The 18673-nt window shown below is 42.1% G+C and overlaps 1 protein-coding gene and 1 long non-coding RNA gene across 3 annotated transcripts in view; one reads left to right on the top strand and one right to left on the bottom strand.

Moving 5' to 3' along the window:
- Nucleotides 1-551: 551 nt before the first annotated feature.
- On the bottom strand, nt 552-16749 carry LOC121674392. Its single transcript, XR_006019603.1, has 3 exons — nt 16177-16749; nt 5359-5454; nt 552-2583 (listed from the first exon to the last, which is right to left on the bottom strand). It is a non-coding gene; the product is annotated as an uncharacterized LOC121674392 (long non-coding RNA).
- Nucleotides 6955-18673, top strand: part of PTPN3 (protein tyrosine phosphatase non-receptor type 3) — a 164300-nt gene continuing 152581 nt past the window's right edge. The window contains exon 1 of one of the 2 annotated variants that reach the window (XM_042048709.1): nt 6955-7137. In XM_042048709.1, coding sequence (XP_041904643.1) covers nt 7011-7137 — 127 coding nt within the window. In that variant the 5' untranslated portion in view covers nt 6955-7010. The remainder of the gene's footprint in view (nt 7138-18673) is intronic. The other variant, XM_042048710.1, reaches the window with a different exon arrangement.

The raw sequence follows: 18673 nt of genomic DNA, 5'->3' as shown, positions 1-18673 counted from the left end.
AGCCGGGCAAGGGAGGGGATTGTCCCGCTCTGCTCTGCACTGGGGCAGCCTCACCTTGAACATTGCGTGCAGTTTTGGGTGCCACAATATAAGAAAGACATTAAACTATTAGAGAGCATCCAAAGGAGGGCCGTGAAGATGGTGAAGGACCTTGAGGAGAAGCTGAATGAGGAATGGCTGAGGTCACTTGGTCTGTTCAGCCTGGAGAAGAGGAGGCTGGGGGGAGACCTCATTGCAGTTGCAACTTCCTTGTGAGGTGAACAGGAGGGGCAGGCACTGATCTCTTCTCTGCGCTGACCAGTGACAGGACCCGAGGGAATGGCCTGAAGCTGTGTCAGGGGAGGTTTAGGTTGGATATCAGGAAGAAGGTTCTTCACCCAGAGGGTGGCTGGGCACTGGTACAGGCTCCCCAGGGGAGTGGTCACAGCACCAAGGCTGACAGAGTTCAAGAAGAGCTTGGACAATGCTCTCAGGGACATGGTGTGGTTCTTGGGGTGTCCTGTGCAGGGGCAGGAGTTGGACTTCAATCATCCTTGTGGTCCCTTCCAACTCAGGATATTCTGTGATTCTATGATCTAATCTATTTATGCTTAATTACTGTTTTCTAAAAGAACCTGGCTACATGCACTGACTAATAGGCAAGACTATCCTCTTCCTCTTGTTATTATACCTCTCTGGTTTTTCGTTCATGACAAAAATAAGTTTCAGCACTAATGGTGAGGAAGTGCCAGTTTATGCTAATTGTAGTTGAAAAATAGATTAAATTCCAGACAATCACTTAAAATTATAAGCAGGAGCATGTGCCCAACAGGGGGTTTAGCCAGCTTTGCTTTTGCCTAACCCCATACTGCTCAAGGAGGCTTCTAGTCCCGGAAGTACACTCGGATGCTCCAAGAGATGGGAGCAGCTGCAAATGGGCTCTGAGGGGGGCACCTAACTGAGGGTTTCACAACCAAGGGATCTATCTATGCCTTCTTTTCTCCAGGTATCCTCCCTTTCTGAGCTACATTAATTGGGCTTCTTGACTCCTTTGTTTTAGGGTGATCCACAGAGATTAACTGTGGAAAAGGGTCCAAGCACAACCAGTGGCGGACACCTTGCTCTCTACCAAAACATTTTGAATGGAAACAACAAATAAAGTCCTTCCTTTTCTGTTTAATGTAGGAGCATTAAAAGAGAACTTATTATGTATTGCCCTTATTTGTCATTATAAAGAGTTCCAGGGCTGATTCTTCTTCCTTTTTTCAGCAAGAATAATCTTTACCTCCAGAGTATGACATTTTGACTTTAACATGGAGCTTTCAGAGTTTCCATCTGACTTTATTTCATCCATACTGGAGCAGCGTGAGTCACTACTGGCAAAACAAACAGCTACAGACCTGAGCAATTCAAATCTTCGAGTGATGAAGCCAGTCAGTGGGGCTGTGAGGGGAACTGCTGCAAGTGGGAGTGTACAGCAGAAGCAAACACAGGCATCAGCCCTCTTGGCTCACCAGCCAGGCAGCCAAACACTCACACCACAGCATAACCAAATATGGAGAGAAGACAAGTTGGAAAGAGAACTTAATCCTTAAAAAAATGTTCTACCTGATTGTGCCCCCCTCAACAGGCAGGACTTGGCAGTGGAACAGCCCACAGACTTAACTGGAAATCTGTGTGTGCTGGCAGCAATTTATTGCTGGATTCATTATTCTGCATGGTTTTGCCCTTGCAATTACTACAACTGCCTCCTTTTTCCCTTATGCAGTCTTTTTGCTTGCCTGTTTTAAGTCTGAGGTTTGAATCTGTTCACATGTCCTGTGTTTAAACACATCCCTTCTGCTTTCAGGTGTGTTTGTTGATCCCTTGAGCTGAAGATAGGAAAAAAAAAAAAAAAGTAGTGCTGGATAACAACACATTGCATCACCCTCACAGAGAGTGGGAAAGCACATCACTTCCCCCCAACCTTTCGTCCCTGGAGCCCTTCAGGTTTCTGCAGCAGCTTAGCAGGCTGACTTCATTCTCATGGTCCTTTCAGCCTGAAGGGATTTGCTCATTTATCTACAGGAACTGGAAGTTTAGGAGGAAAAACTTTGATAGTAGTGTTGAATGGGCTGGTATTTAAAGTTGCATTCCTTGAAATTACGCCAGATGAAGTAACCAGTGTACCAAGTTATCTTACCACTCTTTGCTCTTCAGAAATCTGCTTTGTATCTGACAGCAAACACATATCACACAGAAATTACACTGCCAGTGGATACTTGAATTAGATTTTGGCTAAAAGTTTGTGATGGCATTCGGTTTGTGATCTTGAGAAATCAAAATATTGAGTTGCTGTTTCATTTAAATGAAAAAAAACCCAACAAACTAACCAAAAAAAGCCTCACAAAATAAAATTCAACAGTTTAGTATCATGTTCAGGCAATCTTGTTTTAGGGTAAATTTCAGGTAGTCTGTGCAGGTCCCCTAATTTTACTCCTAGGCAGTGACATGTTCAGCACTGCCATTGCTGTGTATTGCTTTGTGTTCCTCTTGCTTTCATGGTTCCAGCACCATCCTGGAGTCTGCAGGGCACAGCTTAGTGGAAACTTTTCATCTCCTTCTCTGAGAAAATAAATAGAAAAGTGCAGCTAGAAAAACAAATGCAATCTATTTGGTTTTGTGCAGCATCTGGAAAGCAGACTTCATCTTAGTAATTGTAGAAATTCACCTCAGAACTGGTCGTGGGGGAGTCCCCTTTACAGACAACAGAGAACAAATCAGCGCACAAAGGGAACTAGGGCATGGCTCACCTCCTCCTAAAGGACGTGTCTGGAGCAGCTGACACAACTTATGCCCTCAGTGTGCCTGCTTCTCTCCATGACTGCAGAGACAGCCTGGGCTGACCACCTCACACACAGGGATCTACACCTCTGGTGTCTGGAACTCAGTACAGCCTCTCCTCTGAACACACAGGTGGAACAAGGTAACACTTCCTAACACTTCCTTTTACACACAGCGGCTCTGGGCCCAGGGTGTGTTGTGCCTCCCACCTGCACGCAGCTGCTGTGGATGTGTGTTCCCCTAATGCCGTGCTTGGCATCCCTGCGTTTCATACCCTCTTGGCTCACTGCTTCCAGGGCAAGGCAGCAGCTTCAGCACAGTTTCTCACCAAGTGAGCTTCATCTTTTTGAAACAGAGCTCTGGCTCCTTTTCCTCTCCTTGCTCCAGTCCTGTAACCTGTGCAGCAATACCTGAAAGCCTTTTTCAAACAAACACTATTCTACTGAATTAATCAATGTAAGGTTCTTCAGTTAGAGCAGAAAGACAGAGACTACCCAAATGGTCTGGATGGCACTGTAACATGCCTCTCTGCACCAATGTATTCAGGACTTGATTTTCACATAGCACTGGTTAACAGAGTTATTACCTGTGGTGGAAAATCTTTGCTGTTTAAAGAAACAGTTGCTTAAACCTGTTCCATTGAATGCCAGTTAGGGTCCACCCTCAGACTTTTGGCATATTCCCAAATCAGCCTTGAATTGAACAACCTTTGGTCAGTTCCACGGAAGGTTAATGACACATAATTGTAGGTTACAGCAAGATCTTGAGGTGAGGGCAAATGTAGCATTATAAGGCAGCAGATGAGAGCATGACTTGGTTATTTTGTCACTTCAGTGACAGAAGTGGAGACAAGCATCAATTGTCCAGTTACTGTAAACCTGCACTGTTTGTTTTTGTTTTTTATCCAGACAATGATTATAATTATAGATATGAGCTTCTTGGGAGATCGAGAACCACAATTATGGGATGTTTGTCATTTGAGCACTCTTTGCAGTAACTGACATACAAACGTATGCTTCACTTTGAGTGTTTGGAGTCTGTCCAAAGACATAGATGGCCAATACCTCTTCATACTCTTAATTTCATGATTGCAACAGAATGCTATTGTATGTAAACTTGACTCTTCCTGGTGTTTTGGCTGAAGTTGACAATAGTAGTTCACTTAACTTATTAGGTTTACAGATTTTTAGGATTTGATGTTTAATCAAATGCATTCCCTTATCTGAGTGTTACCTCAAACAAACAGCACAGCTTCAATTGATACTTTTCACTTCTGTGCTGTAAAAAGTTGGAATCAACTCACACACTGCCTTTTAGTTCCAAAGACTGGGGAACAGTTTTAATTCCTTACCTCTTCCATTCACAGGCAGAATTACACAGAGAGAAAAAAAATTAAAGTATTGCTTGTGTAATTTTTATACTATCTCTCCGCAGAAAGCATTTCTTTTTTTTATAACAGTTCTTTCCATTGAAATTCAAATCGGACTATGCTTATCTGATGCCCAATATAAGTTTGATAATGTGCTTCATTTGAGAATGTGATTATTGAGAAGTCACCTACTGCAACTATATGTATTCAGACAATGCAAATGAATACACACTCTTCTGCAAACGCACTTTCAAGAGTTTCTGAGCTTGAAGCTCTAAGTGATTCACCCCATACTAGAAATTGTCAGTGCAGTAACCTTAGGACATCCTAGAACACGACTCTGAAGTTAGTGGATTACGAAGTAAGAAGCAAGTAGGTTATGCATTTATTATATGCATTATTATCCTGGTCTATAATAATGCTGGCTGGCCGTGTTAAGTCATGTAGAGAATTATGCTTCAAGACTCAAGTAAGCTTTCAGAATGTGTCAGTATTAATGTGCAATCAGGAGGCATCTCACAAAAAGCTATTTCTCCACATCCACTTACCTTCAGTTCAGTGTTGCCCAGCTTAATCTCTGTGCTATCACCCATGTTAAAGATATTAGTCTAAGCAAGACAGTGGATAAACAAGTATCTATTGAGAAATGTCCTACAGAAAGAGGATGCAGAGGGAAAAAGCAGTAACTTCGCTTCTTCACAGACCACACAAACAATATAATTCCTGAAAGATTTTGCAAGCTTGTTTTACTTTTCAAGCTTATATGAGTCCTCAGTGTATCATCTCAAGAATGTTGCCATCATTTGAGGCGCCTTCAGCCTCACAGTGAAAGTACATGGATTATGGCAGCAGCAGCAGAGGCAGGAAAGCCAAGGCAGATCCTCCTGCTCTTCTCACAGCCCAGCTGCTGATGTCTTCCCAAGTAGAGCAGGTGAAAAATTATTTGCTCTACACTCCAGGGGAAAATTAGTTCACTGTTGTGCCCTTTACAATTCTCCTCGTTGAGGAAGGCTCCCCAATGAGCAACACTGCAGAAGTGGATAAATACATGCACAGAACCACAAAATGGTTTGGGCTGGAGGAGACCTTTAAAGATCATCTAATCCAAGCCCTCTGCCGTGGGCAGGCAAATTTTTCACTAGACCAGGTTCCTTAAAGTACTGACCAGTCTGACCTGGGACACTTACAATGACGGAGCATCCACAACTTCTCTGGGTGCCTCCTTCATTTCGTTCACTGAAGTATTAAAAGAAGTACAAGGCTCCCATATGAGTGAATTCAACCTGTGGAAAAAAGAACTTTGCATCAATCTGTTCAATCTTACCCGCACATGAATAAACCAAAACAAAACTGATCTTTGTAAGCTTTGTTGAGCTTGTTTTCAAACAGAGAGAAAGAAAATGAAGGCAAGGGTTTAGACCTATTGAGTATAATGTAAGTACTCACAGGCTGTAAAATGAGAGATTTTATTAACCTAGGTGAGAGAAAAGCAGGAAATTCCCATATTATATCATTTTCCACTGAGGAACCTCTGGTGGACTTGCTATTTCCAGGAGGGCGTAGTGTTCCTAGAAGTGAGAATTGATTTAGATTTTTCTCTCATCATTCCACTGTGAAAACAGAATCTGAGCTTTTGCCAAACTCTGTAGGAGTATCTCTTTTTTAAAATCATTATTACAATAAGGTCAAGTTCTTTTTAAAACAAAACAGTTTATATGCATAAAATCTCATATGCTTGGTATTTATTGTCTGCCACATCCCAATATTTTACAAGTGTACAATAATGATAGCTTCCTCTTTTATGCTGCCTTTTGTAAAGAGATTTCAAAGCATTTCCCAAAGAAAGTGAACTGTAATTATGCATGTGGTATAGATGGGGAAACAGAAACACCAAGAGGTAAAGCAATTTGCCCAAGGTGACAGGACAAATTAGAGACACTCAGGCATAAATCCCATGTCTCCTCTTTTTGCTTCCTTGCTAACCACAGCCTCACTTGGAGATGGTATCACCAGCTTGTAAAAGCAGTAGGGAACTGTTGTGGGAGTACTACAAGATGCAACCTGGTGTGAAGCTGATACAGGATCAGACTCAGGGTCCACCTGCAATCCTTCTTGGTCACAGGGGTAACAAGTAAATGGTAACTTAACCGAGCTGAGAGGGGCTTGCAGTGCTGGGATCTCCTCACTGAACCTTGGGTGGATAGACAGGGGCTGCTGAAAGGCAGACCAACCTCTATGGCTGCTGCACGGAGGAATCCTCCCTGCAGGCACTGAGGCACTAATAACCTCACCTTCCTGAGGATGCATTCCTCAGAAATCAGGCCGACAAGATTTTTCCCCTTCAGTAGCGGTCAGAGTGGCTGATCATGGAGACAGAGGCCTCTGTAAAGCAATGTGGAGCTGCTTTGTCCCACAGGACATCGTGCCTTGGAGAGATGCAGAGGCAGCCCTCACCACCTCGTTGCACAGCAGAAGGATTCCTGCTCTCCCACAGCACAGAAGCATCCGAACTCTACCGCTATTTGTGGTTTATTTGGCACGTTAAGATTGATTTGAAATTATTTCCTGTGTATTCACAAACCCAGCAAGTAGTTTCCCTTTAAAGTGCACCAGCTGTGACATTGGGCAGGTTCTGTAATTTCAAATGAGGCGCTAAGAGACAACTCCTTTCAACAGCTTTTTTTTAATGAGGGTGGGTATCTGTTGCAATGAATCAATTAAAACTCTTCTGACACACAAGTTGTGTGTTGCCAGACTCGTTTCACAGGTTTCTCAGGAGGGAGGATAACATGTGACAGCACACAGAAGCCAAGAGGACTGGAGAAGATCAGAAGCCTGTATGAGTGAGCTTAGCTTTCCAAAATATTTTCTTAAAGCGCTATTCCAAGGACCACTGACCTCTGCAACAGACAGCACCATGGTGGAGCAAGAGATGCTGCTGCCGTGTGCTTATCCTCAAGAAAAGTGTAAGTGACCAAATATGATTTTGTGTAAGAAATGAAAACAGGACACTGGAGGAAGGAAATGAAAGGAATTATCTAGGTTGTATAATTGAAAAGACTGAGGGAGTAGAGGGGAAATGCTAAAATAAGGAAATAAGGAAGCTATTAACTTTATGTTGTAGGCATGCAATTGAAATACGATTAGTGTGCTTGCAAGCAAAAGAAAGGATGCTGGTATGCACAACTCGAATATAAAAGCTTCTTGAAGAAACTTTCTTTAATCTTTGACTTTCTGCTTGTATTTGCAAAGTGCTGTGGCGTGGAGCTCCTTGTGTGGTGGGAATGTGAACAACGAGCTTTGATTTAGTAACTTAAGGAGCAAACTGGAGCGCAAAGAAAGCATTTTCAAGAAAGACATGGTGTGGTTAAAACTAATGGTTTAGGTTTTTTTAACAATGCAATGCCTCTTTTTCCTAAGACACCAGCACGCTTTCTTGATATTTTATCCAAAAGTCAGCTGAGATTAGGGTACAGTGGGAATATACCCAAATTCATCCCTCCTTCCTGATACCACACTGTCACAGAACTTCTTTGCCAGCCAGAAATTTTGTTTTTATTACCAGAAAATATAATACAGGTAACAAACCAAAAAACCAAACAAACCAAACAACCAAAAAGTCTGTACACACTGTTTTTTAAAATGCCTGGGAATGTTTCAAAAGACTAGTGAAAAACCAAGCCAGATTTCCAGCATGCCAAAGACAAGTAAGACAGAAAGGTAGAAATGTAGCTGACTACAATGAAGTCGGGTAACTAAGTCTGGACTGGACATGTCTGAACAAAATATTAAGCAAATGTAGAAATGGAACTGGTATGTCCTGAAGCCACTTCAGTGCACTGCCAGAACAAAATTCATTGCAAAAAAAACTCCTTCTCCCTTTCAACTCAAGAAATATTGCTTTTTGAATGGCCTAGCTTGCTTTGGCAAATTCATGAGGAGGTTATTTGAAACTTACTCCAGATTGAAGGATTGTCTTTGTTCTGCGTGTAAAAATATCACTTTGTACAGGGCTTTGTGTTCGTTATTGGGATGTCAGCAAAGATGCAGTTTACCTGTGGAGAGATGTTTTCAGTTTTGTCTTGTTTTCCACTCCCTACTTTGTATATGCAAAAGGCAAGAGAGATAAAAATCATCCTTACCACAGTGTCCTGTTGAGCTGACTTAGAAGCTCGTAACCAACAGACTGCAACAGAGCTTAAATGAAACCTGGAGTTAAAATATCTGTGCTATTGAAAAAACCCAACCAAACCCTACTTTCCTTTCTGCTGCCTAGTGTCCTATTAAAGGTTTTTAAAAAGCAGGATGACAATACTTTATTTTTAGCTTTGTTGTAACCTCAGCAATATAAGTGATAGGGTTTTTTTCTTTCTGTTGTTCGCTTTAATGTTAAACAGAAAATGGGAATCTTTGGGGGTTAAAATCATCCAATTGCCTTTAATGGAAGACATAAAAGGTCACTGGACCTCTCAAATGGCTCAGTTTTGTATATGAAATTCAACTTCTTACTGTGTGTCATTGTATTTGCGTGTGTGTGAGAGAGAGATTTCTCAGTCTCAGTTTGGCTGTCAAAGTCACGGGAATGTGACATGAGGCACTGTAGGGGCTGAAAAAGTTGCATAGAGAATTCAAATCAAGCCCAAAGGAACTAAATCCATAGGAGTAAGGAAGCCATGTAATGCCTCAGGATGGATGAGCTGGGTCCACTAATTGCACCTTCTGGTGGCATGAATCAGCAGTGACCCCCCTGAAGCCAATTGAGTTACCCCATGGGCTTAACAAAGGACTATGTGGAGGACCAGCCTCACTGCACTTACAGTATTAAGCTTTTGCCCAGAGCAGGTAGGCTGTGTATCTGACATGTTAAAAAGACCAATAGAGCACTGAATGGGTCCATTCTAGCTGTAAAGAGTCAAATTATGCCTCAGTGGGTGATGCTTTTCAGCTCAAAATGAAGGGGTTTCTTGGATTGATCCAAGAGGCCAACCTGCTGTAGATTTTTGCTTATAAATAAATACCTAAATCTTTCAAGAAATTTTTTCTGCTAAGCAAAATGAGCATGGTACATCTTTGGAAGCCTGCACCTACTTGTTGGGAGCTGTTGGTTTGCTACCTGTTGCTGTGTGAAGTCAACAAGAAACTCAAAACTTTACACCTGAACCAAAGGTCTAGCTGTCTGCGTCGACTCATTTCCATGTGCCTTCAGCTTAATGCCATTTGCCTCTCTAAAAGTCTTTTGAGGAAAAACTAAGATATTTGTGGTTTGGGTTTTGTTGGTTTTTTTTTTTTTTTTTTTTGACCTCCAAGACACACCAGGATGGTCACAACACTGAAAAATTAGCCTGTGGTTAGTTATGGGGCATGTTTTTCATAGAACCGTGGTGGTCTCATGCTGTAGTGCCAGGTTATTCAGTCTACAGGCAAATACTTTCTCTTCCCTTGTGAATATGAGCTGGGGTTTTTGGTGGTCTGTAGCCCTATTTCACCAGGTATTTGGAGCAAATTTTGCTGAAGCCATTAGAAATTCTCTTGGCAGAGGGAGCTTTCAAAGGAAAAATAGTAAATTAGACATTACAATGGATTTTACTCCTCTTAGAAAGCAAAAAGTGTATCAAATATGTAGTTCCTCCTAGAAAGCAATAAACAGACTTCTAAACTATGTGGCATAGTCCTAGGTATTCCCAAATATCTGCTTGCAGATGTAAATTTTCAAGGAAAATAACAGAAACTATCTTTTTGCACTTCTCCCTTTGAGTTATTAGTTATTTTAATAATGGTTTCATATTTTTTGATGTATTTTGAATATCTTATGTTAGGCTTCTTCTTTAGGTAATATTTGTACATTTCCAGAGCCCAAATATAGATTTTTTTTTTAACTCTAGAAGAGCATATGACGAAAATACAGTGGTCTAAACTTTTATTAAAAAACCCCCAAAAAACCAAACAACCGAAAAAACCAAACCAAAAGAAATAAAAACTCACCAACAAACAAACAAAAAACCCTCAAAAAAAACCCTAATGCTTTTGTGCTTGTACTTTAATCTTCTGTCACACAGTTAATAGCTACTTATTTTTTTTCAATTATTCCAAAAGCAAATCACCTTTGTGTTAAAACCAAAAAAGGTATTTCAACCAAAAATTATTTGTGTTTGGGGCGAGGGTTGGATTTTTTTGTTTGTTTCCTTGTTTTTGATGACTGTTTCTCAGCTATGAAATGTCAAACACAAATTCAGGGTGGCTTACTTAGATTTCAGGTTTGAAAAAACATTGTAAAATTAATATATTTCATTCTTGCTGTCTAAGAACAGCACTGTAGTATTATGTGTGTGCTGATGAGAAGATGTGGGAGATTTCTGTTCTCTCTCTGTCTTGAGAAGACAAAAATGTGGTGGTTGCCTAGGAGGAGTATTTAAAAAGTCTTTATCTGAAACAATTTTCCCAGACATTTGCTCATTCTCAGTCTCATTTTATTTTAATTTTTTTAAATTTTCAAATCTAAAGGTTTTGTTTGCTCATGTCAGAATGCATTCTTTTAGACTTAGACTTCTAAATGAATGATCATCCTCAAAGCAGGGTGATTCCCTATTAACAACATCACTTTTATAATCACTTCTCAAATTTGCCAGTAAAGACTTCTTTTCCTTTGTCTTGTTTGGATTGTGGATTAACACATTAAATCACGTCAAACTAAGAACTGGTCTCAGGTGGATCACAAGAAAAACAGCCCTAGTTATCTCCTGATGAACAGCTACCTTTTTAAAACCTAATGGGGAATCAATTTCTAATCCATCCAGCACACTCTCTGTAAGTTCCAGTAAATGCACATCTTAAATCAAAATGTCACGCACAGTTAAATTGCATGTCTTGGAAAAATCAAAATATACTGTTCCAAGACAGATACAGTTCTTGAACAGAGCTGTCACACTGTCAAAACAAAAGATTTATTTCAGGAAATTTGTTTTCCAGGGAACTGTGCTGCCTGTCAGCTTTTTTGGCTCTTATTTTTTGATATCTTGCCAAATTAACACATCAGTGTATGTCAATGCAACCTATAGCTGTAGTCAGCTAATAGGAAATGAAGTCTGTATCACTCCAGACTTTCTCTGAAGATCAGAAATGTCCAAAGGAAGAAAAAATAAACTGAAAACGAGACAAAAGTAATACACATGCTATTCACATGCTTCTCCACTCAGAGCCACATTGAAAGATACTTCCATGCGCATTGCTCTGTGTTGACTTATCTTTGGAGGAAGGGCTTATGCAAGAGTGGAGCCCAGGCAGGCATATAGGAAGGACAAATGCACCTGTCAAAGGTTACAGAGAAGTATATTTGGGGAAACAGTTTATGTTCCTTCTGAGTAGACTGGCCACTAAAAAGCTTCTCCACATAAAGTTGCTGTAACCAGTGCTGACCACTCATTTTGCACAGGTTACCTTAGTTGTCCCATAAAAATGCCAGGCTTAGCTGGAAAAGGAGATGGAGCAAACACATGGACTCTGCAGGCTCCTCCAGGGGCCTGGCAGCTGCATAAAGGCTGCTCAAGAACCCCGAGGATGCAGGGCCTTTGCCCGCACAGCGTCCTTGTGTTTAATGTGTTGCTGTTTGTGCTGCTGTGGTAACGCGGGTGGGAACGCTACCAGCAGCTGCAGGCGTTCAGCTCCCTGCGCAGGAAGATGGGCTCTGAGGGCCAGTGGGCGGCTGGCCTAGGCTAACTTTGCAAGAAAGGGAAGCAATGTTCAGGGAGAAAACAGCAGAAGCACGTTTAAAATGGACTCAGAATACATCTGCAATATCACTCAGCATACAGGTCACATCTCAAAGGCATCGTGCACACATCTACGGCCCACTGCAGTCCTGGGTCTGGGAAGGTTTCTGACTCTTGAGATTTTTTTCTTCAATCACATTTGTGAGATTTCTGCTGTACTGGATTCCTAAGGGGTAGAATTTCTACTGCATTGGCCACATAGAGCTGTTGGTAGTGAGGGGTCTACTTGTATTTCTCACCATACCATAGCATATCCTTGCCTATGAAAAATAAAACAAAAAACAAACAAAACCCCAAAGCAACAACAAAAAAACCCCAAACCCAAAGAACCAACCAAACAAAAAAACTCCAAAACCAAACAACAGAACAAAAAATCAAAACACAAAACCAAAACAAAACAAGAAACCCTTGAAACCAATCCTGCTATCATATTTTTGGCCCTATTATGCTGTCAAAGTTGTAATGAGGTAACTGAGGACAAAATTTCACATGGTGTTTCCTTCCTGAGGCATGGAGTTTGGAGCACTGCAGTCTGCAGGAGACTCTGTCCTGTGCTGCTCATTTAAAAAGAGAGAGGTGTCAGATGCATTTTGATGGTATTTTCCTGACCTGGGACTTGGCCCAGCTGAGACATTTAAGACTAAAATCCCAATAAATCCGGTGGTGATTAAGTTCAAAAACTTATTTGCTCTTCAGTTTACCAAGATCTTGAAGCTGTACATATCCTGAGATGTCCCAATCTTAGTGGAATTGAGCGAGTAATTCAAGGGTCACTTTGTACATATCCCTAACTAAGGCTATTATAGGGAAAACTGGTCCCACAAGTGTACTCTAAGCATACTCAGCTTTCAGGGAGGTATTTCTCACCTTATTATGTGCAGCGACTCTTGCTTTTTTGCTGCCAAAATCAAAATTCCTCTCCTCTGCCCGAGCACTACAGAGCAGACTGAGTATTTACTTTAGAAGACTTGGAGATTTTCATTCCCTATTTGAATAGGAAATGTTCAAATCTCTCCAGTCTCTTGAGAGAAAGCCATGCCAAGCTACTCTGGCAGCAGGCAGTCCCACTTCAACCACACCACCTGCCTGGTGCTGGTTACTCACTCCACACAGAGCTGGACAGGCCTGAGTTTTAGTTTCCCTGCTGGGACTTCTTTTTCTTGTCATTCCCATTCTACCACCAGTGGTTAAAACACAGAAAACTGGGGAGAGACAAGGGCCAGAAACCTGGATGCCCTCATGCCAGGTGCGTGTTCTGAGCATGAGGAGACATGACTTGGTTGCCTAATATGCTCTTTCTCTTTATGCACTAGTGTATCTTGAAATGTTTCCTGCACAGTTGCAGATGGAGGATGAGGAGCACATCCCTCCAGCCCACTCACACTGACCTACTTTAGAGCTGCTAATGGCATCAGCTCGGGGGGAGGAGGGTGGGCAGGAAATGAAGCCCCCTTCCCACGCACACTGTGCAGCCAAAGCGGAGAACCAAACTTAGGACATCCAATTCCCAGGTCACTGCTTTAGCAGCAGGGTCTTCTATGATTGTGTGGCAGCTGTGGCAAAGAGGGAACGTTAAAAAGCATAAGTCCTGCACAGTTCTTGGAAGGGAAGGAGAAAAAAAAGAAAAAGGAAAATAAATAAAGAGTGGGGAAAAGCCCAAAAAGTTATATTTTGGAAGGGATCCAGTTTGCAGATCCCAACAAAATGCAAGTATCTCCTTGCAGGACTGACAGGTGGGTTTTAAGGTTTCTCTCCCCACCCAGCCAGTTTTATTGGCTACGTCTAAGCAGGTACATGCTAAGCTGCTTGGGGTTGTTATTGCAAGCTCCTAACACTCTTTGTGCACTTTATGGATCTATTGCTCAGGATTCAGACTCTGCTCAAAGGCCTGAGATCTTAAATACGAGGTATTACATCAACTTAACGCTGAGTCACCTAAGCCCTTTATTGAATCTGGCCCCAGTGCATTTTTCAGGCTTATTTGCAGAGCAGCAGCTATTATTACCAGCAGTAACTGGGTTAATAACAGGGCCTCCAAGAGAGAAAGCAATTTGTAACACCTGTGATGCTTTGACTGAAACATGTTTATTATCCCTGTTCCCAGTTATGTAATAGGGGGAACAATATCAAAAAAATACTTCTCCTCGCAGAAACCTCTAGGTACCCACTGCCTGTATATGGCCACTGTATCCTGTTTGCTCAGACTTACATGGTTACAGTTGCCTGGAACATCCTCAGCAGAATGCCCCTTGAGTTTTGGTAACTGGGCATGGGTTAAAAAAAGTAAATACAACAAATACACAAAAAAACCAACAAAACACTTAAAAAACCTAAACAACAAAACAAACAAAAAAACCCCAACAACAACAAAAAAAACCCAGACAAAAAGACATTTATTTTCACTGTGGACAGACAGTTGTTGCACACTTGAAGTCTGACAGATGTGGTTTTCTGGCAAGTGGGTGAGAAAAAAGCAGTATCTTGAATCATGTTAAGGGGAAGGGTGAGGTTTTTCTTCTTTGGTTTGGGAGAAAAAGATTTGAAAATTTTCAAAGTTGTTCTTAGCAGCTCTACATGCAACATATGGTCCTTCCTGAGCTTTTAACCATTCCCAATGTGGGACTCTGCCAAATGAAAGTTAAACAAAAGCTACCCTTACAAAAATATTTAGGAAGCCCTGTTTTAGAAGTGAGCGCACATGTTGGCTGTGACTCAGAGCACACCCACACACTGGGTAGATAGATTAGCATCTAAACCACTAGGCAAGCTCCAGTTCTTACTCAGAAGGTCAAAAAAGCCTGGGAAATGTCCACTGCTCCCTTTCTCCTCAGAACAATTATTTTTTTCCAGATTACAAAGTCATTTTGGATGGCACTGCAGCAGTGAAGTCAACTGATTTATAGTCATAAACAATTGTATTCCAAGTCAGGAACCAATTTTGTAATTTCTTGACAAAAGAATAAAGTAGAGATCAAAAAAAAAAAAAAAAAAAGACAAAGGAAAAAAATGTAACCAAAAGGCCCAACACTCCAAAAGCCAAACCGTTTCCTTTGGATTGGTTTCTTTTAACATTTGTTTTTACTGCACAGAAACCAATGGGATTCATAAAATATTTGCTAGGGAGGCACATATTAATGGAAAAGAGATGAAAGCCAAAATCGTCCTTGATAATAAGTTTTGTCCAGAACTGGAAAAGGTCAAACCTGATGTAGTTTATTTTCTTTTTCTAATTTGGTGTCGTATTATGAGCTCAAAATACCGAGACTGCCACATGCATTTCACTTGGCTTCCACATACGGTAGCTGGCCTGTTTCCAAGGCACCTGTGACTGAAGTCCCCGCAGCTCCTTTGGTGTTGTTAGGAAGGTCATGGATGCCCACCTTTCCTGCCCTGCTTCCCACACTGACGAGACACAGGGAAGAAGCTGGGCTAGACCTAATAGCACTAGGAACCTTTATTAGGCTAGAAATTAGGTTGTCCTGAAATTTGAGGTACCTCCTAACCAGGAGAGAAAAAAAGGCTATCAATAAACTTTTCCATACTGATGCGTGTTCTATGGGTTGCGCCTGAAAGGCTTTTAATGTAGCACTAGAAGTTGTGGGTTGTCCTGAAAACCAAGGTTTAGTCTGTTCTAGAAACCTCAGACATTCATACAACCTAAACCATGAACAAGAATATTGGTGAAGTCAAAATGAAGCAAATAAAACTCAAAGCTTCTAGAGATGACAAAAATATGTAAACGAGACAGATGCAGAAGTCAGAACTAAAAACACTTTAAAGATTTCCAGCCCTGCTATCATATCAAAATCTGACTGAAAAGGGAAGCTGGCTAGTTAGGTAATTCTTGTGACATCAGGCATTCTAAGATAGTGCCAGGCTTTTTCTCAGTGTTTCATTCTGTACTTTTACTGTTGTGGCTGAGATAATAAGGAGGCAAATAGTATATGGTGGGCAGGCAGAGTGACAGCAGAGTCTGAGTGGAAAAAAACACTTTTTCCTTTTTCTTTTAGTGATGATGGAGAAAAAGGGTCAGAAAAGCACAACGATGTGAGTTTCAGTAACATAGAAACAGCCTGGAGCTGTATTCACTATTGCAGACTTGCCATGGAGGAAATACAACAGATTGACAGGGTGTATGGCCATTATTAATATTTCAGTCATGCAGGCAAAGCAGAGATTAGTTAAATCTTTATTAATAGTTAATCCCTTGCAAAACCAGGGGCGGAAATACTAACTCACCTTGATGGCTTGTGGTTTGGATTTCTTTTCCCCCAGTGTGGCTTTTCACGGTGCTGCCTGTTGTTCTCATTATTCAGAGACAAATGGCCTTATGATCCCCCTAGAGATTCCTTTTCCAATGTTAAAACCAGCAGGAATGAGAAAGAGGAAAAATAAATGGCAGGAACAAGATGGCTTTTCTATTTTCATTCCTCCCACTGGTGCTGTGTCAGAGGTAGTCCAAGAAGTGTCTAGAACCAGTGTTCAGTAAAACCTGCTTTTCTTCTGCCTTTGCAGTGCCATTTCAACAAGTTAGATCTTATTGCCTCTTCCAGAGTAACCATCATGTATTCAACAGTGAGGGTGCTCTTGCCAAAACATTTTTCTTATCAGGATTATTCTTTTGCAAGATGAAATATCAAAGACTCTGCATGATTAATCTTTTGAACTTTGCCTGTTAATAAATAGAGAATTCTCTCTGGCCTCAGAAATGTTTTCCAATAACTCCTTTTCTTTGAGTGGAAGTTTTGAAGTTTATCAGAACTATTTGGGACACTATTCTTAATTGCATTTTTCTTCTTTATTGAAAAAAAAGAGAACAACCACCTTTCATTAAGAATATTTTTCATTTTCATTCAATTTTATTTTACTCATTAAATTAAAAAGGGCATGGCTTTTCCTCCCAGCACAGTGCTGTAAGAAGGAGCTAGCCAACCATCCTACAAGCAGTTCATGCTCAGAGAAAGCAATACTGGGCAATTTTGCTAGGCTTCACTAAAGTGAAATTATCCAGGGGGAAGAAAAAAGCATGTTGCTGTAGGAAGGTGCTGCCCTAACCATGGAGATCACCCTCAGGAGTAGTGAGGGATCTCTATCTGAAGTAGTGAGGATTTCTATCTGAAATGCTTCTCTGGAGCAGCAGCATTCCCCAGGTGTGCAGAGTGACAGCCACCATGGTCATGACACAGGACGGGCTGGCAGCACCTGCATCCCTCTCGTTTTGTGACTATCTGAGGTGACAGGAAGCTATTGACCATTAAGTCTGTTTAATAGCTAGTAGTCATGGCTTCTGTGACAGAAAAACCTATGGAAACTGGGGTTCTGCTCTGCCATTTTGGATTTTGCCTGAGGCATTTGCTTGTATGTTGAAAGAGGGCTCAGGCAAGCTGTCTTCCATCCACACCTCAGTATCAGAGTGTGCAGCTTTTCCTTGCTGCTTCCACATTAGCTTTTTCCTCCTTTGCAATACCAGCTTCCCCTCACTGATGATCAGAGAGGGCTCTGCTCCTGGCAATGAGAGGAGAAGACCTTGGATGAGCCAGCTGTGTAGATATCTGCCCTTCCCCTGGGGAGGCCAGAAGGGTGGAATGCTGTATTGGGTTTGCATGGTGAGGTTTTGGTAGCTGGAAACAGGGCCACAGGCAGGGATTCTGTGAGAAGTTGCTTCCCCCGTGTTTGATGGAGTCAGTGCCAGATGGCTCCAAAACGGACCTACTGCTGGCCAAGGCTGAGCCCATCAGCAACAGTGGCAGGACTTCTGGGATAACATATTTAAGAAGGGGGAAAACTTACTGCACGAAAGCAACTGCAGCCAGAGAGAGGAGTGAGAATATGTGAGAAGAATAGTCCTGAAGACCCAAAGTCCGTGGAGAAAGAGGAGCAGGAGGTACTCCAGGCCCTGGAGCAGTGGTTCCCCTGCAGCCCGTAGTTCAGACCATGGTGAGGCAGTTGTGCCTCTGCAGCCCATGGAGGAGCACAGATCCACCTGAAGCACATGGAGGACCCCACACCAGAGTAGCTGGATGTACCTGAAGGACCCCATAGGAAGACCAGGTTGGAGCAGGGTCCTGGCAGGATCTGTGGCCCCATGGAGAGAGGAGTCTACATGGGAGCAGGTTTGCTGTCAGGACTTGTGACCCGTGGGGGACCCACACTGGAGCAGCCTGAAGGACTACATCCTGTGGGAGGGACTCATATTGGCTTTAATGAGCACTTGGTTTCCAGTAGGGTCAGCCTTCCACAGATGTTTTTTACCTCCAAAGTCCTCCTGGTGGGGAAGTGTGCCAGACCTTCCCACTGCCTGTGGACTCAGCTGAAGGCTGTGTGGAAATACAGTCTTTGTTGCCTGGTGAAGCTCAGGTAACACTTTTCATCAGTCCGGCAGTTTTACTCAGACCTCCTTGATGGTGTGATTCCCTCCAACTCTCCCTAAAGAACCTCACTGCTATTATGGTATTTATACCTAAAGTGCCCTGGCCAATGCAGGAGAAAGATGAGCAAGTTTCTCCTGAAGTGTCTTCTTGAATGACTGTCTGTAGCTTGAGCTCACCTGTCCCACAGGACAGAAGGCAGAGAAGCGCTCCTTTGGAGCAAAGTGGGGCCACCATATCTGTTCTCTTGGCCAGACTGGACCTGAGGGAAAACTTGTGGAGAGCTGGCAAGGTGGTATACCACAGGCATGTCAGGAAAAAGACTGGGAGAATGTACAGGCTCCCAGTGGCAGAGTAGACAACTGTTT

Source organism: Corvus kubaryi, unplaced genomic scaffold (assembly GCF_017639235.1).
Source record: "Corvus kubaryi isolate FWS band 111438036 unplaced genomic scaffold, C.kubaryi_AGA036_p1.0 68, whole genome shotgun sequence".
NCBI lineage: Eukaryota > Metazoa > Chordata > Aves > Passeriformes > Corvidae > Corvus > Corvus kubaryi.
The sequence above is the reverse complement of the archived record's forward strand: the minus strand, read 5'-3'. Positions and strand labels throughout refer to the sequence as shown.